The sequence below is a fragment of the Elephantulus edwardii genome, unplaced genomic scaffold, assembly GCF_000299155.1.
Source record: "Elephantulus edwardii isolate Elephantulus edwardi_28Jun2011 unplaced genomic scaffold, EleEdw1.0 scaffold00055, whole genome shotgun sequence".
In the NCBI taxonomy this organism is placed as follows: domain Eukaryota; kingdom Metazoa; phylum Chordata; class Mammalia; order Macroscelidea; family Macroscelididae; genus Elephantulus; species Elephantulus edwardii.
In genome coordinates this window covers 11,926,226-11,950,396 of record NW_006399805.1, presented here as the reverse complement: position 1 = coordinate 11,950,396, position 24,171 = coordinate 11,926,226, and the positions used below count along the sequence as shown (strand labels likewise).

The window sequence follows — 24,171 nt, the reverse complement described above, 5'->3', positions numbered from 1 at the left end:
TGTCCATTACCTTTGTCACAAACCCGCAGCAGCTTCTGGAAGGTCTGTGGTCTGGACTGGTGGAGATCAGAGCAGATTGTAACACAGACGCAGCAGACACACTAGGACACAGCACTGCGACCGACACGGGGATTCACACATGCGCAGAGATGTAAGTGCACACACACACTCATGCATGTACTAACATTCACACCACTCGTGTGCACACGTGTTAATGCACATGCATGTGTGTGCACACTCACATGTAAACCAACGCACATGTTGGAACCCAGGTGGTGTGGAGTTTAACGTGTTCACACTTCCGCATCCCTGTGTCTCCTTTCCTGACAACCACGTCCTGTTCCTGCTAAACTCCCCTACGTCTCTGCCTCTGTGTGTCTGTCTGCCTCTGCCTGTCACTGTCCTTTAACTCCACACTTTCTTCTCGCCACTCTTGTCCCCCTAGCTTCCTCTCCATCTCAAGAAGCTGCACACACCCTTGCTCCTGCCTACTCCTTCCAACCCTAGTTTCGTGCCCCTTCGGGGCCAGACTTCTTAGCAGTGATCCGCATTGTCTGGCTCTCCCGAGTCCTCGGCTATTGTGGACTGGCCTTGCCTTCTCCATACTTTAGATGTTACTCTTACCACGCTGGTCTACCCATGGCCAGGTCATGGGACAGCCTTGACCTGACCTCCCCAGAGCATCCATCTATAGGGGACCGCTCAACACTCCTGGCTTCCCTGACCAGCCTTGCCGCCGCTCGTCAGTATCAATCTCTTCAACATGTTGGCCCCCGAGGCCTTGTCCAGGGATCCCTGCTTTCTTCTCCACTTGAGTAGTCCTACCTTCTCCAATGGCTCCGTGAGCTGCCAATGCTGGGGACCCTCACGATGTGTCAACAGTCCCTCTCTGTCTCCCGACCTCCAGGCAAGAGTGGCTGGGTTCCCGTCTAGCAGAGAGCTCTGTCTGGCATTTCACAGACATCGTAAGTGTTTTCCAGCACAAGCGCCATCCTCCTTCGGCAAACCTGCTCTTCCACCAGGTCTCCAACCAGCCACAGCAGCAGATAGACAGACTGCCTGCATCCTGGCATTGACCTCACCACTTGTCTAGGGCTCCTGCCAACAAGGAGTAAGTTCACGGGTTCTATCCCCTAAGCACACCCTCTGGAAAACAGGAAGTCTGGAACTCCTCAGGCGTTACAAGATCAAGAAGCGCCCAGTTGTCCAGGGAAGGTAACAGTTCCCCCACCCCTGCCACCCACACGTTCTCTCCAGGGACAGCCACTAGTGGAGGTTCATTGTTTATTCTTCAAAAAATAGGCTACGTTCCCCAGGTGAATGCACGCATGCATTTGTCTTAAGGGCACATGTCGTGAGGTAATAGCTAAAGTGAGCCCATCCTAAGCCTTGGGCTTTTCAATGGCCTCAGAAGCATGTGCAGGCTGGACAATAGAAAGGGCGACAGAAGAATGGGTGCATTCAAGTGGTGATGTTGGCCAAGAATACCAGCTGCCCCATGAACCACCAGAAGAACAACCCCGTCTGTCACAGGACAGAGGACAGCAGAGCGCTCCTTGTAAGAGAAGATGCTAAGACTTTGTCTTGGTTCTGTTGGGCACATCACCGGGGAGGGCCAGTCACTAGGAATGGACATCAAGTTTGGTAAGTGGTCAGGGAAACCTCACCAAGATGAATGGACACACCATGGCTATGTCAATGGACTCAAAAGAACCGTCAGTCACGGAGATGACACAGGACCAGACAGTGCTTGTGATGTTGACCCAGATCAGGTCACCATAAATGAGTCACAATGACAATGAACTACGGCAGTAGCGAAGGACAGCATTCTTGGTTCTCTCACAATGATACACGTTGAAGCGTGATCCATGTCAGTATCACATGACAAGTAATTCTCCACTTCTCTCTGCCTCCCCAAACCTACTGCCATGTTCCGGAGCAGCAACCACCATCCCCTGCTGCTCTACCAGGCGGCCCCCTGACTGCTCTTCTCCAAGATGGAACTCAACACTGAAGCAAAGATGGGCTTAAGAAAATGCACCTCCCACCTTAAGCTGTTGCCTCCTGAAGTCCTTCCATGAGATGACCTCCCATCTCCTCACTCTCTCTAATCCAGCAAGCTGGATACTGCTGATTCCCAGACAGGACTGTGCTTTCCTGGGCCTTTCTGTCTCTGCACTTGGATGCCCTTCCATGTTCATAGCCTGGGTTCATCTTATTGGTCCCAGCTTAAAGATGGCACATTAGTGATTAGGGTATTTGGAGGGGGATGGATCCCATCAACTTTGGCTAAATTAGAATTCTTTCTGCTCTGTGTTCCTAGATCATGCTCTGTGGGTTTTTTCTTTTATCAGTGGTCACACTTGATTGCAATTACGTGTTTAAATGTCTCTCTGCTTTGGTAGACTGTCAGCATCAGCCTTGTCCACTAGTGTCCCCAGTATTGGGAACAAGTCCTGGGACATGTTGTTGTTATATACCATCGTAGCTTGTGACTCATAACAACCTTATGTATAATAGCCTTAAACCCTGCTCTACCCTGTGCCAATCTTATTGTCTCTAACACACCTACCCTCATTATCCCAGTCACTGAATCAATCCATCTCATCAAGGGTCTTTCCCTCCTGTGCTGTCTAGCCACCCTTCAAAGCATGATGTCCCTCTCCAAGAACTGGTCCCACCTTGCAACATGTCCAAAGTGTGTCAGACGAAGCTTCAGAATCCTTGCCTCCAAGGAGCTGCCTGATCTTGTTCTCCTAACAGTCTGTGGTTTATTCAATACTTTTCTCCAGCACCACAGCTCAGAGGCATCAACTCTCCTTCTATTATCCCTAGTCATTGTCCAGCCTTCTGATATATAGCAAGTAATTGCAAAGACTATGGCCTGGATCAGGTACACCTTAGTCTTCAAACAGACAGTTACTCTTCAGTACTTTGGAGAGGTCTCTGACAGCAGACTTTCCCAATGCAATTCATCTTTTTTACTGGCTGCTGGTGCCAAGAGTGTTGGTTGTAGAGCCAAGCAAATGAAAGCAGTTGACAGTTTCTTCATCTATCATGATGCTGCCGATCAGCCCAGTGGTGAAAATCTTTGTTTTCTTGATACTGAGTTTAGTGTGTAATAAATATTTATGACTGAGCCTGTGCCTGGTTGACTTGTGTCTCCACACCATCCCTGGGTTGCCCAGGCCTGTCATAGGTGGTGAGGACATCTGCCCTACGGTAAGGCTGTTAGCATTGGAGGTGAACACACGACATGCGTGGACATTCTGGAAAAGTCAAAGCCCTCTGCAAATGGTAGTGAGTACTGGAACTATGTCTCAGCTTACGTGTATTTCCCTGTGTGAGGAAGGGGAGAGGAAGAAGGAAAAGAGTATGCGTACCCCCATCCCTGTGCATGTGCCCCCTGTTCACGGTAGTCAAGATGGTCCACCAGAGCTTCCATGTCTGCCCTAAAGCCTCAGGTTGATAAACCCCGCACCATGCCACAAGGTGGCAGAGCATGTGACCCTGACGTAAGATGTCCTGATGGGATTGTCAATCAAGAAAAACCCTATGAGCTGTTTCCATGCTGTTGTGATGGTGAATAACACTGCAGTGAACATTGGTGTACAAGTCTCTGCGCCTCAGTTCTCATTTTCTCAGGGTGTATTCCAAGTAGTGGAATAGCTGGGTCATATGGAATTTCTATGTTCAGCTTTTTGAGGAAGCGCCAAACCGCCTTCCAGAATGGTTGTACTATTTTACAATCCCACCAACAATGTATAAGAGTTCCTTTCTCACCACATCCTCTCCAACTTTTAATACTTGCTGCCCTGTTAACCTGTGCCACTGTTACTGGAGTGAGATGGTACCTCATTGTGGTTTTGATTTGCGTCTCTCTTATTGCCAGTGATTTGGAGCATTTCATTATGTGTCTGTTTGCCATTCAAATATCTTCCTCTGTGAAAACTCTTTCCATGTCTTTTGCCCATTTTGTAATTGGGTTATCAGTCTTTTTCCTGTGGAGGCCCAGGAGTATTCTGTAAGCATTTGTTATAAGACTCTTGTCTGAGATGGTATTACCAAATGTTTGTCCCCAGTCTGTAGATTTTCTTTTCATCCTGTTGGAAAAAGTTTTTGATGCACACATGGATTTAGTCTTTAGAAAGCCCCATGCATCAGTTGTATCCTCATTAGATTGTGCATTTCTGATTGTACTTGGCAGTCTCTTTATACCTTGAATTAGCGCTTCTAAGTTTGATCCTAGTTTGCAGCCCAAATGTCCAACCACAAATGATTGGATTGAGAAATTATGGTACATTCACACAATGGAATACTATGCAGCACGCAGGAGCAATGATTTTGTAAATTATTACCTAATTTGGGAGGGACTGGAGAGTATTATGTGGAATGAACTAACTCAGTCCCACAAGGATAAATATTGTATAAAACCATTATTGTCAAATGAGCATAAGGATCCAAGAGGGGTGGGGGTGGGGGGCTGGAAGCAGAGGGATGAGGATGTGCAGGGGGAGGGGAATTAATCATGGGGTTGTACAATTTGATAGGTGCAGGGTGAGGAAAATGGAAAGAATTTGTTCTTGAAAACTATGTATTAGAATTTTGTAAATAAGATTTTTTTAAATATTAGTAATAAAAAGAAAAACCCTGTGAATAACAGACCTGCACTCTGTCCAACTCTGTGCCATCATCATCTGACTCTCTTGAGTCCACTGCTGCGGTCACTGTTCCAGTCCATCTCACTGGGGGTGCCCTCTCTCTTGCTGACCTTCCATCTTTCCAAGCATGTCCCTCTCCAAGGAGTCACCTCTCCTAGCAACATGTCCAAAGTATGACATATAGAGCTTCATCCAGGTGTTCCTGTTGCAGAGGTAGCTTGCCACAGTTCGTGCACTCCTGAGACAGGGCTAAGACACGGCGAGAAACCTGCCCTTGCATCGGTGACTCTCTTGGTGCCCACAGCATCCCGCAACCTCAGGATGTACACAGCACACAGACTCCTGCATCCCCAGATCTGCTCATCAACTCCCCTGGACCTGGTCACTGTTCCTTAATAGCTGATAAGGGACACGAGAAAGGTGAAGGAAGTTATCCTTGGGCTGTGGGGTTAGGCTGACCTGGGGCAGTGGGCAGGAGCCACCTGGCCAGGGCTGGGCATGCTTCCTCACGTGGTTAGACCTTGTCTTTGTTTGTTCTGGGGTGGAGGAGGTAGTAATTAGGGCCAATTAGGCCCGAGGGGGCGGGCTTGTGCAAGGCTGGTGTGCAGCTGAAGGGACTGAAGGATGTGCTTGTGCAGGGGGCTTTGTGCACGGTGGTGGGTGTGTGCCAGGCTGCAGTATTTGCCTGTGTGAAGGTCTCTGTGCCAGCCACGTGTATTCTCTGCCTGTGAGGAGTGTGTGTGTGTGTGTGTGTGTGTGTGTGTGCAGGTGTGCACACCTACCATGCAGTGTTCTTGCTTTTTTAAGAGACTTTGTACATACGTGTGCACACATGTTTGTGTACTGACTATGCCTATGCTATGCCTGTGTGCACGTGTGTAAGCATCTATGGGCACACATGGACAATTCCTGTCTACAGCCCCAGCTGTTCTTCCTCCCCCTGCCTGAGCTGTTCCCCTAACTCCTTCCTGACCACAGACTGCCCTGTATAACAGTCACACCCTCCAGCCACTGCTGTGACCCCTCATCCCATCATGACCTCTGTCCAGGCTGGCTTGAGGCCACTTCCGTCAGCCTCAGACTCCATGATGACCCAATCCTCAGTCCCTGCTTTGTGCCAACAACAGGCCATCACAGAGCCAGGGTTGAGAGATTTGCTGCATGGACTCAAACATCAGCAGTGGTGACAGTTGTCTCTGACCTGTCCACCTGACAAGGTTGTGACAGTAGATAGCGTCACTCATGCAGGACCCCTGGCTGCTGAGGACTGCTGTTGGGGGTCACTACAGTCCCCACTGCACCTGCCCCTCTTCCTGGTCCTTGTTCCTCTCCAGCCCCCCAGGCTCCACCTCACAGCTCAGGACCCAGAGGGAGACCTCCAGGCAGTGATCCCACAACTGCCCTGGTCTCTCTCCTGCCCTGGATCCAGCCAATCCTTGTGTCATGTGATTGGTCTTCCCACCCCAGGCAGTATCTGTGGCTCCACAGTGAGGCCAGGAGACAGCAGGGGAGAGGCCGGGCCCCAGGCCTCTGTGCCCACCCCAGGCCAGCAGAATGGGGCAACAAGATGGCCAACAGGCCCAAGGTGCAGGCGGAGGAAGGAATGGTCAGGGCACAGGTGCCCGCTGCATGCCACCACCTCCTCCAGTTGCTGCCCAACCCCACACCCGCCTCTCCAGAGTAATTAACCTTTCAGAGTCAGAGGGAAATTGTCCTACATGTGGGCTGAGGGCCCACTGACCCTAACTTGTGATACACACATGTCCACACCACACTCCACACATAAACACAACTTGAAACATTCAGCATATATCATATAGATATATACACACTATACACATATACAGTACACACCACACACATACACTCTACACACCCCCCACACCATACTCCACACACACGCAATACTACTCATCACACAGAAGTATACAGACCACATGCCTAAATACTGCACACATGTAATACTAGACAAAACACATGCCACACACTAACATGCCTCATGCACACATTACACATACACTGCACCTACACCCGCTACAGACAGCACAAACACCCCACACACACCCCACACACACTCCCCTTTCCCTGTCACCTCTGGCCTAGAAAAGGACCCAGCTGGAAGAGGAGTTTGGTGTTTCCTCTGAGGACATACCTCTTCCCCACTCTATGTAAGGGCCACAGGGACAGACAGTACATGGGGGTCTCGGAGGCAGAGCAGGCTGGAGGGAGAGGCTTCGGAGGCCCTGTCTACTTGGGCTGTAGCAGGGGACCGGATAAAATGCAATTGGGTCGGGCTTGCAAGAATGGACCAGAGGTGACAGAGCTGAAGGCAGAGGCACCCCATTCCAGACCGAGACCCCTCACGAAGGGGCAGTGCTGACTTGGAGCTCCTCGCCCGGGCGCGGACTGCGGGATTAGAGTCTGAACCCGAGAGAGCTTGCAGGGCCCGGTCCAATCTACTTCTGCAGCTCCATCTTGGCTGAGAGGCCCACCCTAGACCTGCAGAGCCGCTGCATACCTGCTGATTGTGTATGGACGAGCCCTCAGGTCACAGCCTCTTCAACCCTCACAGCAGCCCATAACAAGGCAGGTCACGTGCTGGCCCATTTTCCAGACAGGGAAGCTGATCATCCGGCAGATTGTGTGACTGAGGTCAGGCCCAGGCCATGTCCAGGGCTGACTGGCACCTAAGGCCTGCAGACGGGTAGCTGGACACAGGAATGCTGTGACACTGACACACACAGCTTGGCTGAGACACCCAACAGCTCCATCCTCCAGGCAATTGTGGGCGTCAGAGGAAACGTCTCCAGAAATCCCTCCCCCACAATCACCCCGCCTGGCCAGCGGATCACTGGTGTCCCCACCAGCCAGGTAGCCCTGCTCTAAAGTGCTGGTTCCATCCACAGGCCTGTGAGGAGGACGTTGTCCCCAATGGTCCTCTACACGCTACATCAGCTTCTGAGGGGGTGTCCTGAGGCCAGGAGAGGGGAGGAGAGAAGATGCCAGAACCCACATGGAGCAGGGTCCAGGTCTGCTCTGTGATGGAGACACGGGCCAGGTGGCGACAACGTCACTCAGGCTGTACTCGGTCCTCACCCACCATGTCCCACCCTGCGGCTCCCACACAGGGTCCCTGGCCTGAGTGTTGGCTGCTGAACTGAGGTCCAGGCCATGCAGATTCTGACTGTATTTCCTAGTTCCTGGTCCTGGGATGCCACATGTGTGCCCAGTCTGCAATTACCCAACAGCTGCCCCTCCCCGCATGCCAGAGGGGATGCTACCCGGGCCCTCCACTTCTGCCCCTCTGCCCGGCCTCACCACTCCCTGTTCAGGTATCTGCCCAGAGCCTGCCCCAGGCCACGATCCAGGGGAGTCACTCCTCCAGCTGCTGCCCCCACCCTGCCTGCCCTCCTGCTTGGTCCTGCTCCTTCAGCCTCCAGTCCCCTCGTCCACTCCACTCCTGGCCTGGGAGGAGCCCGCTGCCCCTGGTCCCAGTCAGCGAGGTCTCTGTCCATAGGCGTATGCTGCAGGAAGGAGGGAGAGCAGCGCTGGGGTCGGGGGTGTTGGCAGAGGGCAGCAGCTCCGACTGGGAGGAAGCCTGCGTGCAGAGTTCAGTCGGGATCCACCACCGAGAACAGCACCCAGCACACTGTGAAGATGTGTTCTGCCCAAGCTCTTCCTAGCAAGCCCAGACCCAGCCCGGGCTGGACCACGCTGACCACGGCCGAGGGCTCTCTCCACTCAGCCTACCCTCACCAAGACCCCAGACCTTGGGGCCACACTCACTGGCTTCTCATCGCAGAAAGATGGCAGGGTTGGGGAGGCCAGGGCTGACCCTGAGTGGACAGAGAAGGCTTTGAGTCCAGTGAACAACAGAGACCAAGGGGCCAGAGAGAGCAGCTTCGGGACCCAGCAAGTGAGCCCTGGGGGCTTGACCCTCCTTCATCTCACTGGTCTTGGAGGGACTGTGTCACCAGCCTGAGGCCACGTGGGCTGGGGAGGCCTGGGATCAGGTCAGAATTCATAACAGAGATCACACAGGATACCCACAAAATCCTGGGCCAATGTGGGCAGAGAACAGGGGTCAGAGAAGGCCAGAGGGGGTGGGAGGGGAAGGATGGACACAGTAGGAGCTGCTGATGGTGGCAGGGAAAGGTCACCCACACATGAATGTCCTCATCTGCCCTCAAGGCCCCATTCTGTAAGGAGGCCAGATTCAGGAGGGTGTAATACCTGTGAGACATTCAGATGGTCCGAGAATGCCAGTAAAGAGATATAAACAAACAAACAAAAAAAAGAGATATAAACAGGATGGCACATGGCACATATATGACACACAGAGATGGGTAATATGCCACACACAGAGTCAGGGTGACACCACACACACATACAAGACAATATACCACATACACACACACGACTCACAGACACACCAACATGGCCAATACATCACACACAAATACACAGAGGTAGGACAGAAAGCAGAGAATGCCAGAAGAATGTCTATCTGTGCTTCATTGACTATGCAAAGGCTTTTGACTGTGTGGATCACAACAAGCTGTGACTGACTCTGAGAAGAATGGGAATCCCAGAACATTTGATTGTGCTAATGTGAAACTTATACTTGGACCAAGAGGCAGTTGTCAGAACAGAGCAAGGAGACACTACATGGTTCAAAATCAAGCAGGGGGTTCGTCAGGGATGTATTCTGTCTCCATACCTTTTCAATCTGTATGCAGAACAGACCATCCGAGACGCTGGGCTGTACGAAGAGGAATGTGGCATCAGGATTGGTGGAAGAATCATCAACAACCTGTGTTATGCTGGTGACACAACCCTGCTTGCTGAAACTGAGAAGGACCTGAAGCGCTTACTGCAGAAGGTCAAGGACTGCAGCCTCCTATATGGATTGAAGCTCAACATCAAGAAAACAAAGGTTCTCACCACTGGGCCAATTGGCAGCATCAGTATGGATGATGAAGAGATTGAGATAGTTAACAGTTTTAGTTTACTTGACCCCACAATCAACACTCTTGGTAACAGCAGCCAGGAAATCAGGAGACGAATTGCATTGGGAAAGTCAGCTGTGAGGGACCTCTCAAGAGTACTGAAGAGCAACGACGTCAGACTGTAGACTAAGGTGCGCCTGATCCAGGCTATAGTCTTTGCAATTACGTGCTGTGCATCAGAGAGTTGGACAGTGACTAGGGTTGATAAAGGATTGATGCCTTTGAGCTGTGGTGCTGGAGAAGAGTGTTGACTATACCACGGACTGCTAGCAGAACAAACAGCTTTGTCCTGGAGAGGGTGAGGCCAGAGTGTTCCCTGGATTCTGAAGCTTTGTCTGACATACTTTGGGCATGTTGCAAGGAGGGACTAGTCCTTGGAGAGGGACATCATGTTTGGCAGAGTGGAGGAGTGGCGAAGGAGAGGAAGACCTTCGATGAGATGGATGGATTCTGTGAGTAAAGTGGTGGTAACAGGTGTGTTTGAGATGGCTAGGTTAGCACAGGATAGAAGAGTGTATAGAGCTCTTGTACATAGGGTCACTATGAGTCGCAAGTGACTTGATGGCACATAACAACAACAAACAACAGGGCAACATGTGACACACAGATGGGGTGATACACAAAAGGCACATGAGGCAACATATGACACAGATAGACAGATGGGGTGACATATGAGATATACACGTACACAGACACACAGAGACCAAGTGATGCATGACACACATGCATATAAGATACAGGGCAACACACGACATGCACACACAGATGGGTGACAGAACATGCATACACAGACACACATAGATAAACACAGACAATGCAACACGTGACAGAGATACAGAGAATGCGTATGACACACAAATACACAGACACATAGCAGAGGCATGTACAGTGACACCCAAAATATGATACACAAGGCAAAATACGCACAAACATGACCCACACAGAGACATGAGACACAACACCAGATACACAAAACAGAGATGCACAGCGTGCAGACACTCAGGCACACACACAGACACACTGCTCACACGCTCACAGTGTTTTACAACCCTGGAGCCACACACATGTCCTTACACGCAGCACACACGCCATGTGTCAGCTGTGTGCAGTACCTGTCTGTGCTCCTGGAAGGCAGGGAGTGGGCTGCGCGGGTGCTGGTCTCCGACCCCACCTCTCTGCCCTCTACCCCAGCTCAGCCCTCGGTCTCTTCCTGTTGGCCCTCCCCCAGCTTGTCAGCAGAGTCACTGGGGCTGAGGTCTGGTGGGCAGGCCGGGGAAGCTGGTGCAGGTGGATGGGGAAGCAGGCTGAAGCTGGCCCGCCCTGCGGGTCGGGGTGAAGTGTGACTGGCGCTCTGTTTAGGGGAGTGCAGGGATCTGCAGCACGTAGACAGCACCTGTGAAAGGTGACGTGCCTGTGTGCACACAGCGTCCCACTTGACCCACTTCCTCCAACAGCGGGGCCCTGGGCGGACAGGAGGCTGGAGGGCCTGCCTGGTGCACTGGCTGCCAAGTGACCTCTACAGGCCCAGAGCCAGCTTCCAGCCAGGCGGCCACAGTCCTGTGGGATCAGCGGCTGTGTGTGCATACGCGTGCACACCTGTAACATGCAGGGGTGTGTGTGTGTTGACCTACATCTGGGATGTGGCTTGATTGTCCATAGTGTGAGGTTCAGTATGTTGGTGTGTGCAATTGGAGCGTGTACAGTTTGTATGTAGTTATGTGAGCCGAGAGGCTGTGGTGTGTGATGCACGTGTGTGTGGTTGAGGTGTATAGTGCATCTGGCTCAAGCCTGTGCTATTTGAGTGTGTGCGTGATGTGAGGGGCTGTGTGGCTTGTGGCTTGTGACTTGCATGTGTGTGGTTGGGTATGTGGTGCGTGTGGTCCGAGCGTGTATCTTGTACGTGTGCCGTTTGGGTGTGTGTCGTGTGTGGTTGAGTTTATAGCGCGTGTGGTCTGAGCGTGTGTCTTGTACGTGTGCAGCTTGAGTGTGTGACGTGTGTGCTTGGAGCACGCAGTGTGAGGGTGCATGCTCCCACCAGCTGGACTGTGCACACACTTTACCCCTCTGACCTCTCACTCCATCTGCAGGTTTACGAGCTGACAGCCCACGAACCCGGTGACCGGAGCAAACTCCAGGCTGAGCGAGTGCAGGGCGCTGGCCTCCCCGCCCTGTCGCCTCCCTGATCTGCTCATCCTCTCCCAGCCCTGTTCACAGACGAGGGTGTGGGGACATGGGGAGAAACAGAGGTTCCTTGAGCCCACCGAGTGGTGGGAGCTGCACACGCTGGGGCCCAGACCACACACATATACCACATACACAGCTCTGGTATGCACACACCTATACCCCAGTCACACATCACGCTTTGCACACCATACACGTAACACGCACCACACACCATACATACCATGCATGACAAACATGTTCATACTACCTATACAGACAGGTACACACACACCTGACGTACATGCACACATGCATAGCGTTCACACATGGTCACACACGCACAGTGCCTCTTTGCCGTCACTGAGTGAGTTTACCCAGGAACTGTCCTGAGCACAGGGGCAGTGTGGTGTCCGTCACAGAGCGCTGCCCCTCAGTGCTGCCAGGACGGCCCTGCCGGAAAACCACCCCATCCAAAACCAGACGATGGTGCCCGGTGGCGGTCCGACAGCATGGCCCAGGTGAGCCCTCAATCCTGACACCTGCCCTGCAGTGTGAAAACCAGGGGTGGACAGGCTGACCCGTGTCCAGTCCCCTCAGTGGTTCCTGAGGACAGGTGACCTAGCTGAGCCGGGTAGATCTGCCCAGCATGGCCCTTCCAAGCCACATGCTGTCTGTCCCTGGGCTGTCCAGACCAACTCTCAGGTCCCTCCTCTACCGGGCCTGTGCTCAGCGCTCTGACTCAGAAATGGATGGGACATTGTCCTGAGGTCAAGGCTGGCCTGTGGGTCTCTAGGTACAGACACTGAGTCACACAGTCTGCTCACATTTGGAGACGGGGCCAGGGCTCAGGAGAGTGGCTCTCTGGACGAGGGACAGCCGCAGTGGGCCCTGGCTCCCCACACTACTCCACGTCCATAACTTCCAGAGACAGGGCCGCCAGGCAGCACAGGCTGTCAGGTGTCAGGGGGTGAGGGGAGGCGAGGGCCAGCACGGACCGGGCAGTGACTCCAGCATGGCCTGACCGCCTCGGCTCGGCTTTTACTCACACCCGAGTACACAGTATCAGTTCCAGAAGGACAGAATCTTGTTGGCAGAAGTCGGTGTCCCGCAAACTCCCTGACCTCTCCCCTTCCACTCAGAACCCAGACCCTCCCACGTGTCAGCTGACCAGGAGAGCCAGCCGAGAAGAGTAGGGCCGTGATCCCCATGGGCCTGTCCCCACCCCGGCCGGCCGGGGTCTCCTCCTGCTCCCACAGGGACAACCTGGGTGGGTCAGCACGCTGGCAAACACCGCTAATGAGCACAAAGGTCTCGGCTTCCACTCCACCCTCTGCACCTGCTGACCTGGGCAGGTGAGGAAGGTGCTGCAGAGGGAGGTGACCTGCCGCCTTCATGCCTCTCTGCCCCGCACACAGAGCACACAGTGTACACACACACCACACACCTTACACACACAGAGCACACAGTGTACACACAGCATACACCTTACATACACCAACACACCTAACAAACACAGTGTCAACACACAGCACATTGTACACACACAGCACACACGTAGCAAACGCAGTGTACACACACCAGAGTGTACACACAGCACACAGTGTACACACACAGCACACACCTTACACACACACAATACACCTAACAGACACAGTGTACACACACATCACACATGTCACACACACACAACACACAGTGTACACACACACATTTCATACACACGACACACCTAACAAATGCAATATACACACACAACACACAGTGTACACACACAGCACACACCTTACACACACACAACACACCTAACAAACACAGTATATACATACACCACACCCAGTGTACATATACAGCACAGACACACAACACACACACGGCACACACAGCACACACACGGCACACACAGGGCACACATATACACAAAATACATTTCATACCCCTCACACAGACACACACCACAGACGTTTACACATAGCACATACATCATATACAAATACACAGTATATGTAAAAATCACACACATATACACAGTATACATACAGCGTTCACATACAAACAATACACACATCTACACACATCATACTGCTCACACTCACCCTATACACAGTATCCTCCCAGCACAAAGAGACACGCAGCACACACTCCCCTCCAACACCCCACACAACACCTATGACACACACAGCACATCTCACACACACCCCACACACGGCACACCACACCAGGTACATACACTAGCTTCACACACACCACACAACCTAGATACACAGTTTGACCATCTCATACATACATAATAAAATCCACATCACATACACCACATGAACCACATACACACGGCACACACCATGCACATCACAAATACTACACCACACACACCGTAAATATCACACCAGACATATCCACATTCCACACAAACTCTCATACCACACATTCATATGTATGTGATATGGACACACACATGTCCCGTGCACAAACACGTGCATAGCATGCACCACACAGACCACGCACACACTGCATATCATGCACAACACACACATCTCACAACCATGCACACATAACTCCAGCAGGAAGACATCAGGGCTGGCCCAGTGGCCACTGCACACACGTGGGCTGAGGGAACCATCATGCTGGCCATGTCACTACCCTGCAGTGAGATTCAGAGAGTCAGTGCCTCTCCTCATCTGAACACAGTGACCCTCTCGTGCCAGACCCCGGTAGTGAGTGTGAACAGGAACATCTGTGCCTTGTCACCTGTGGGCCCTGTGTGATCACTTCATGCCCTAGGACAGGATGAGTGGATGCAGGAAGGATGGAGCTGGGGAGAGAATCTGGCCTCTCCCGCTCACTGCCCTGTGAGCAGTGGACACTAGACCCCCTCACAGACCAAGTGAACTGCTGGGTCACATTGAGAAAGGCCAAAACCCCTTGCCCTCAACCCCAAAGACAGGTCTATTCTCTATAATTCCTCCACGCTATTACCTGAGACACAGACTGACCCAAGTGCCCTACCTACTTCATGGGTCACCCAGTTGCTGGCGGGCAGCTCAGAGGCCCCTGTTCAGAGTTTGTTGACTGCAGGGGTCAGAGCTGATGTCCCCAGCCCCATCTGCAGCTTTCATTTCTTGAAAGGATTTTAAACACGGACAGAGAAGAATGTGCATCTCAAATGTTGACCCTGGCTATCTGCTGGTCGTTTGGAGACAAGTTGGTGACCTTTGCTTCCAAGGGCTCCAAGTGGGAGAGGGGCTGTGGGAGGGCAGGAGAGAACTAAGGAGCTCGCTGTGAGCAGCTGTTCTGGGCGGGGAGAGAGAGGCTCCGAGGCTTGCTGGTGAGCCCAGGAAAGGCGTCTCTTCAGCCCACCCTGACCCCTTCTGCCCTGCCTGGTCCGGCCAGACCGTTCTAAGAAAGGTCAAGAACACCCCAAAGTCGAAGGAAGCCGCACTATCCCTGAGAGCCCTGAGGGCAGGGAGAAGGTTTGCGCAAGTCCGCGGCCAGGTGCGCGCCTGCCCCTTTAATCGCAGGTAATTGGGAGGCGGAGGAGGGAGTGTCCCGGCTGCCGAGCTGCTCTCCGGGGCCCCAGTTCCTGCCGGGACACCGAGTCTGTCCCTCGTGGGACGCGCACAGCGGGACGGGGCCTCTGCAGGGCGACGTTGGGCCGGGCCTAGGGGGCGCCGGCGGGGGGCGACTCTGGCCCCAGCGCCCCCGGGAGCCGGCCCCGCGCCCCATGGGGCTGGGTGCCCAGGACAGGGGGCTGTTGCTCCGCCTGTGGGGCAAGTTCCGCGGGTGGGTGCAGAGGCGCGAGGCGTGGGCGCAGGGCCGGGACGAGCTGCACCTGCGACAGCAGCAGAGGTGAGACGCGCGGGCGCTTCTGCGCGGCTGGGGCGCACGGGCGGGCGGGCCGGGACGGCTTCGCCGCGGACACGGGTGCTCGCGACTCCGTTCCGGAGACCACTCCCGCCGCAAGGCCTCCCGGGGGCTGCTGGCTGGCCTGCGAGGGCGCGGGCTTGGCCACCCCGAGGTGCTGGCCGGGAGGAGATGCAGGTGAGCCTGCTGGAGCTGAGCGAGCAGAGTGCCTGTGCGCCTCCTGGAGTGCGAGTGCGCTGGGATGGGTGGAGGGATGCAGACCGCAGGCTGGGGCTGACAAAGCAAGACACACCCACCCCTTGACCTGGAGAGACCACCACTATCCACTTCGGTCCTCAGACTAGCCGAGACCCCTCTCTCCAGGGACTGAGGGGGCGGGACAAATAAGGCATGGCTCCCAACCTCAGCCAGCAGGTCCCCCTCCCCATTGGAAGGGGAGATACTAGCAAATGAACAAATACCAGATTTTCAGAGACCCCCGCCCCCCCCCCCCCGGGGCCGGGGGTGGGAAGGTTACTCCCTGATGATGTCACCACCCATGGCAGCCTAGGAGCTGAAGAGAGGTGGACACTGGGCCCTGGGGCCTGCCTGTGGGCACCAGGCTGTGTAGGCTCCCTCTCCAGGGCCAGGAGGATAGCAGGAAGTCCTGCATGTGGGGCTTCCCCTGTGGCCCCTGAGCAGCAGGGAACAGGTCTGCTGTGTGTTCAGGCAGCCCTGGCCCAGGGGCGCAGGCTGGCCTTTGTCTGCAAGTCCCAGGCTGGGCTGTGACGTTCTTCTGTGAGCACAGCCTTCCCTTTTCCCTGCAGCCACCCACCTCTATCCCCCATGCCTGGGAAGATGGGGGCTGAGCACATGCTTGGCTGATGACATCTTGGGGTGACAGAGTGGTATCATTGTTAGACCACAGGGCACACCATTCCACTCATCCCCGAGACTGGGGGAGCCAGATACAGAGAGGCCCAGGGTCTGGGGATGAGGGCCCCAAAAGTGCCTGATGGTGGGGATGAGGCATGAGGGTTTCTACTTGGCTTTTCAGAGGCCCCGTCTGAGCCACCTGGCCCACTCTTGGCCTTCTCCTCCCCAAAATCCAGGAGTGAGGCTTCCCTGAGACGGGTCAAGGGACACTGAGCTTACATCCACCTACCCAGATGGCATGTGCACGTACACATATGCACACACACACGCACCCACCCACACGCCTGTATGCATACTCTAGCACTTGTGTGTCTACACGCACACATCCCATGCACCTACCACTGCCTACACGCCGTATCTCACACACACACACACACACACACACACACACACACCATGCACCCACCACTGCTTACACACCATATAACACACACACACTCACACCCCACTCATCTACGTGCCACATCACACACATACACACACACACTTACATCCTTTCATACACCCACACACACCTAGCAGACACACTACACCACCCACACACACACACTCTTCCACCTGTAACACATGCCGCTATATACATCCAGAGTATATACCACATATACATCAATGCGCACACCGTCTCACACACAGCTGACACTCACACACGGACACATACGTCACATACACACTCACCACAAACCCCCCTGAACACTCCTCACACGCACAGCCACAAACCTAGCACACACTGCATACGTAGTCCTACACACTCACTCACACAACCACCGATACCCTAACCCTCACACACAGGTGCACACCCCACACAGGAGCCTCCCAGCATGTGGCCCCGGGAATATCCTGCTCACTCTTCCACCTGACTGCTCTTTGCTCCAGAGTGCCTGTGTTCTGCCCCACCCCCTCTCTGGCCTCAAGAAAAGCCTCTAGCTAGAAAAAATAACAATTCTGATGCAGCGCTGACTGAGGGTCCACCTTGAACCGCCTTGCTCTCTGAGAAATGGGAGGACTGTCTCCTGTCACCAGCTGGGAGTCCCAGGTGACTGTCGGTCCACTCCACAAAGGCGCAGTCTGCTCAGGCCGCCACAGCCCGTCCTCACAGGCCCCAATCCCCCTCAAGGCCTGGACCTTCCACAGTGGGGACCCTCTACACTGTGCCACAGAAGACCCAGGGCAATGCGTGTTGACACTGCCCCCGGCCTCGGCCCCATGTCGATGCCCGGCAGCATGGAGCACAGGAACCCAGAGGCAGCAAGTGGGCCAGTCCCAGCTTGTCCCTGCTGTCCAGCTCATGGCCTCAGGCCCCTGCCACTTCCTCCACCTGCCCAGGAAGATGTCTGAGGACTTGAATGTTCTGAGGCTGCAGCTCCGGCCTGGCCTCCCCTCCGGCTCTCTGCCCCAGTCCCCTTCAGAGCTGGCTGCCAACTCCCAGGCACAGGCTGCAGACTCCTGGCTTGTCCACGGGCTTCAAGGTGGAACAGGGTGCCAGTGGCCCAGAGGACACCCCCAAGGACCACTGGTGCTTCCATTCAACCCAAACGTGTGTGTGCATGCTTTTGTGCTAACAGCCCAAGGGGAATTTCCACCTGACAACCCTGACCAGGAGGGAGCTCTGGCGGCCTAGTGTGTAGTCTATGCGGCTGTTAACTGAAAAACCAGCAGTTGGAATCCACTAGCCAGTTGGGGGGCATGGGGAAGCTGTGCTATGTCCTTTCACAAAGGTCTCAGCCTCAGAAATCCAACAGAGGGCTGCCGCCAGCTGGCACTGCAGGGGATCATATCCATCCAGCACGTCCCCGTGTGGTGCCGATGGTTGCACGCTCAGCTATGCCTCTAAAGGCAAGTGGTTTGAACCCACACAGAGGAGCCTCAGAAGAAATGCCTGGCGATCTGCCTCTAAAATTCACAGCCTTGAGAACCCTGCAGAGCCAGTCTCCTCTGGCCCCCACAGGAATCAGGACCAACTCCACAGCGACGAGTTCAGTGTTGGCTTCAGGACATCAGTGGTGCAAAGGGTTTGAACAAGCTGCTAACCAAATATTGAACACGTCTGGACTGCCAGCGGAACAAACAGATCTCTTAGAAGTACAGCCAGAGTGCTCCTTAGAATCAAGGTGGCGAAACCGGGCCCGTGCACATCGGACGTGTTCCCAGGAAGGCCCAGGCCTCGGGGAAGGCTATTGTGCTTGGTGAAGAGGAGGGCCAGTGGAAAGGAGATGGGCTGGCCCGGCGCTGCAGCACTGGACTCCAACCCAGCGAGGTGTGAATATGGTACAGGGCAGCTGCGGGCTTTCCTTCTGCGGACAGAGAGTCACCGTGTCAGAGCCAATGGGAGGCAACAGCTAACCACAGCTGACCGAGAGCCGGACAGTCACTCCTGACCACCTGCGAGCTGTCAGGCTTCAGTCCTGGAAACAATGGGGCACAGTTCTGCCTGTGACTCACAGCTGACTTGGCAGCAGGGCTTGGTGCTGACGAGAACACCAGACTTGGGTTTTCAAGTTCAGGGTCCTGTAGAGTAACCTGGGAGAGGTCTTCTGCAGTGGATGGTGTTCCATGTCCTCCTTGGCCACTGGCTGCTGTGGGCTCTTTGGTTCTGTTGGAGTTTCTGGTTGGTTTCTTTTGTTGATTCTCCCTCTAGTATGTAACGCCTGACAAACCAACCTGTACAGGGTCTTGGTGATTCCTTTCTTGCCAAGACTCTTTTCAAAGGAATTTGAATAATTATGCCTGCAAGTCAGAGTTTCTCCGTTTCACATTACTCTAGACACCTTAAACCAAGTAGTTCGCTATTGCAGGGGGAGAGGGGGCATGTCTTGTCCACTGTAGGCTGTGCCCAGCGGGTGCTGCCAGCAGCGCCTCCCCAAGGTGTAAAAGCAGAGCCTCAGGGAGTGGACTTGTCTTGGCGGGGAACCACTGCTTTAAAACCAGTTTGTGGGTGAGGCCTTCCAGGCCTAATCTCACGTCTTCTGTGTCAAAGATCCCCTGAAAGTTAGCCATTCGAGTCAGAAGGTATTAAAACCTCCCCACCCTGCCCCCAGCCTCTTGGGAACCTGGGAAAGGTGTGTGGGATTGAACTCAGAGCTCGACTCTAGGATGGTATGTCCTGGGGGATGGGGTGCTATTGCAGAGGCCACTTCGGCTATTGGCTCCATCAGGGTTCAAGAGCAGACGGGTGTCCTGCTCTGGACGGGGGCAAGGGCTCTCTCTGCTGCCTCCATATGGTCATCAGCTAGTACTGCAAGTACTGGCTCTGCTGAGCACCCCCAGGCCCTGGCTGCTCCCCCCTGGACCCTGGGCTTTGCCCTGTCCTCCCCAAGAGGTCAGTTGTCCACAAACCATGCTGGGCAGTCCATCGCTGGTCCTTCACCTGCATGCACTCTGACCAGCACTGTCACATAAAACCCAGGAGGTCTAGCAAAAAAGGAATTTCAGATACACCATGAATATAAACACAGATAAATAAGGATGTATGTCCATGAGATCTACTAATACTTAAATATACTACTTTAAAAATGTATGATGTTTGTCGATTATATTTAATTCAAAGCTGGCATGACCACAGGAAGTTCTGAGCTTTCACTTGCCAGGGCTAAGAAGCTGAGGTCTGATGGCGAGACACATCCCTCCTGGGCCACCAGGCCCCTGCCAGGTGGGGCAGGCAAGGCGCACAGGAGAGGGGTGTGGAGACAGGACAGGCCCAGACAGCTAGGAACCTCCCGTGAGCACCTCCTGTCCACGGTGAGGAGCAGCGACCAGGACTTGGTGCCGTCTTGTAGGGTTGATGACCTTTCACATTCCCTTCACCTCGGTCACTCTAGGGAGAGTTAGCTTGAGGAAGCAGGGGTGGGGAGCTGGAAAGGGGGTTCTGGGCCTTCAGGCCCCACCGCCCAGAGGAGGAGGACACAGCTTCCAGTTCCCGCCCTCACTAACATCCTCACCTTAGAGGGAGGCCAGGCAAGCATGTGCAGGTGTGTGTGAGCGTGTGTGTGTGTCAGCGTGTGTGTGAACGTGTCAGCGTGGGCACATGAGTGTCAACTTGGGTGTGAAGGTGTCAGTGTGTGTGGATGAAAGCTACTATGCGCGAGTGTACATGTGTGTGCACAGAGTCCAGATGTGTGTGTGTGTGTGTGTGTGTGTGTGTGTGTGTGTAGGTAGACCCGTGCTTAGTAGTAAGGAATCGCAGGGCCAGAGCAAAGGTACAGGGTTCCCATCCAGCAGCTGTTGGTGAGAGAGGATGGGCAGTGTCCTCCCACGTCATCCCTGCCTCTACAAGCCCACTGAGAGCATCAGCTGTTCCACAGGAGAGAGCTCTGGCTCGGAGGCACAGTAACAGCAATGTGTGGGTGGGTCCAGGTGTGTTGTTATTGAGTCGGAACCGACCCACAGCTGACCCTCCAGCAGTTTTCAGAGGTAGTTAATCACACGGGAAGGGACTGCCCATCCTTTTCCGTGGAGCAGCTGGTGGAATCGAACCACATGCCCTGGGGACTGAGTGCAGCTTCTTAACGTGTGTGTGGTTACTTGTGAAAGGGTGTGCACAAATGCACACACATGTGTAAGACTGTATTGGCTCGTCACCAAGTCCGTTACAGGCTCCCAGGCGTCAACGGGATGAGGGCTTGAGCCACAAACTCTTGGAAGCAGGAGGCTGTAGAAAACTTGTTCTGCAGCTCTGTCTGCATAGCAGCCCGGTGTTTCTACATCCAGAGTGTTTGCTTAAGCTTGGCTTTGGGGCTGGCCTGTGGCGGTGCGGCCGGAGAGCTGAGGCCTCTTGGCCCTGCTGGGGACTGCTCGAGGAGGGAGGTGTGCTGTGGGCAGGGCGCGGGGAGCAAGGGTGTCCTGGGTGCAGATGTGTGGTGAGAGGACATGAGCAGAAGGAGCCGAGGGGAAAGTCGGTGCCACAGACGCTAAAGAATCCTGCCTTTCTGATCCTTGGGCATCTCAGGGCCTGTGTAAGCAGGGACACTTGCCACTGCCTCTGTGCTTGAGAACCCGTCATGGCAACACGGTCACTGGTGGTCCATGCAGGCAGTGTGCAAGGAAGTTTCTCAGCCAAAAATGAGGGTGTAGGTTTGTGGAGCTGAGCAGCAGAAATGGGGACTGTAAAGGTGAGGACAGGGCTGGGGGCGAGGGCATGGGGTGGGCAGACAGCTAATGACAGGGAGGTGAGGACTCTAGGGCTATCTTTCACACTTAGATCTGGGAGGACCCCTCCCCCCGGTGGCCTGCAAGTCATAGGTTGACCGTCTGTGGATAAATTGTTAGATGCCACCAAGTTGGTTGTGACACATAGCAACCCCCTACACAGCAGCAGGAGATGCCTAGGTCCCGCCATTGTCACCCCTGCTGATGCCCTGGGCCTGGGGCAACCTCTGAGTCAGCCCATCTGGCTGAGGGCTCTCCCTTCTCCTCTTTCTAACACGATGTCCTTCTCCAAGGACTGGTCTCTCCTGAGAACACGTCGACGGCACACGAGACAGACGTCCCCATCCGCACGTCAGGGGAGCACTCTCCCCGTGCTTCCTCCAGGACAGGCGCGTCTGTCCCAGTGTGTTCGTGATGTGGTTGGCAGCCTCTGCCGGGACTGGAATCTGAAGCATTGACTCCAGTTCGATCTCCCTGATGATTGTCCAACTCCTGCATGCATATGTGGCCGCCGGAAACGATGAGTTTCAAAGGAGTTCTCTGCTTTTAACTCTTTAAAGAGATTCTCCGCAACAGATTTGCCCAATGTGGTATGTCACGTGGTGTCTTGAATGCTGCTTCCGTGGGCACTGACTGTGGATCTAAGGAAAATGAAGTCCTTGACAACTTCAGTCTTTTCTCCATTTTCATGATGTTTATCAGTCCAGTTTTGAAGGTTTTTGATAGCTGGGTTCATTCTCTCCCATAGAAAGACCAGTCATCTCTGGACTGAGATGAAATGAAATCGGAGGGCCTGCGTGTCTTAGGAGGAGCCTAGGTGGCTGGTAGCTAGCAGGTCAGCAGCTCCTGAAGGTCAGGTGATGAGTCTCTGTAAAGACGCAGCCTTGGGAGCCCTTGGGCAGGTCTCCTGCCCTCCGTGGGATTTCCATGTCTCGGGCTCTAGAGCACCCAAAGCCGTGTGTCTCAGTTGGGATAAGATCAGATCTTACCAGAGGTTTTCTTTCAGTCTGGGAGCAGTCTGAGAAGAGAGCTTTGCCTAAGCAATAGAGAAGCAGTTGTGCAGGGAAGGTGACAGCATGTCATAAACCCCGAAGTGTTGTCATCAAGTTCGTTCCAACTCCCAGCAGCTGCGGAGGACAGAACGAAACAGCCCGTTAGGGTGGCCAAGCCTGCCGTCTTTACAAAAGGAGACTCTTAGGTCTTTCTCTCCCAGAGCAGCTGGTAGGTTTGAACCACTGACCTTTTGATAAGCACTGCACCATGAGAGACACCATTTTCAGACATTTCAAACATTGTTGTCAAGGCCCTTACCGTTCATGGTAATCATATAGGACAGAACAGAACTGTTCCACAGGGCCTCCAGCAAGGTAAGAAGTTGTGCCGTCAACCCAAAGGCAGGTGGGCCAGATCCATATGTCTCTTTGTATGAGAAAAATGGGCAATCTCCTCTCTTGCAATTTATGTCTGAAAACTCACTGGAGGGTCAGTTATGAGTCAGTTCCAACCCAGTGGTAATGACAGTGAGACTCTTTAAGCAGAATATGGTCTTATCTTTCACATTTGTGGGTTTGAACTGTTGACCTTTGGGTTAATAGCTAAGCACTGCATTCTTGGGATCTAACCAAGGAACCCAAAAGTAAAAGGATCCCTAGCGTCTCTGTTGGATGTTCCTGAGGACGGTCAGAGGGCAGCGTCAGTCATCCTGCCCACCACTGGGATGACAGCCTTGAAGCGGTCCTCTGGCTCTTTGGCTCTGTCACTGTGGTAAAGGTGATGCTTCCATGGCCCACTGGACAGAATGAAGGAAGCTGGGGGTTGTGTGTTCCAACTTTGACATGAACCTGTGTAAGGTGCAAACCCCAGCCCTGGCCCTGGGCTCCTTGTCCCAGGGCCCACACGTGGGATCCCACAAGGTTGAGCAGAGCTTCTCACAGATGGCCAGTCACGGGAATCCGCCATATGCAGTGGAAGGGTGCCTGAGAGAGCCTGCCCTTCTTATGTGCTGTCCAGATGCAGGGGAGTGAGGTGGTGGAGAAGAGAGTGAGAACGGAGGGAGTGAGGAGGGCAGGGAGGCACAGGACAGAGAGAGGCCTGGAGCAGACTTGGATCCTGGGCGCCGCTCTGCCACTGAGGAGCGCAGAGACACTGCAGGTGGAGCGACAGGGCCTTCTGGGCAGGTGTGGGCCAGCCCCTGGGCACTTCCCGGACACCCTCAGCCCACAGCCAGGCCATGTGGCCCCAGGAGCATTACTGAGGGTGTTTGGGGCCTCAGGAGGCCTGAGCTTCCAGAGCCAGACAGGCTGAAGAGATGAGAGTGTAAGGCCTCCTCGGCCACTCCTGGGGCAGGAACAGCAGTCACCTCCTCCCACACTAAGAGGACAGAGTGCGGGCTGGGTGAACTGAGTGCACAGAGAAGAGGCCTC

At 54.1% G+C, this 24,171-nt stretch overlaps 1 protein-coding gene across 1 annotated transcript in view; it reads left to right on the top strand.

The window, feature by feature from the left end:
• The first annotated feature begins 15,515 nt into the window (after positions 1–15,515).
• Positions 15,516–24,171, top strand: part of TRPV6 (transient receptor potential cation channel, subfamily V, member 6) — a 17,982-nt gene continuing 9,326 nt past the window's right edge. The window contains exons 1-2 of the mRNA XM_006887243.1: positions 15,516–15,676; positions 15,792–15,868. Of these exons, the coding sequence (XP_006887305.1) occupies positions 15,552–15,676; positions 15,792–15,868 (202 nt within the window). The 5' untranslated portion in view covers positions 15,516–15,551. The remainder of the gene's footprint in view (positions 15,677–15,791; positions 15,869–24,171) is intronic.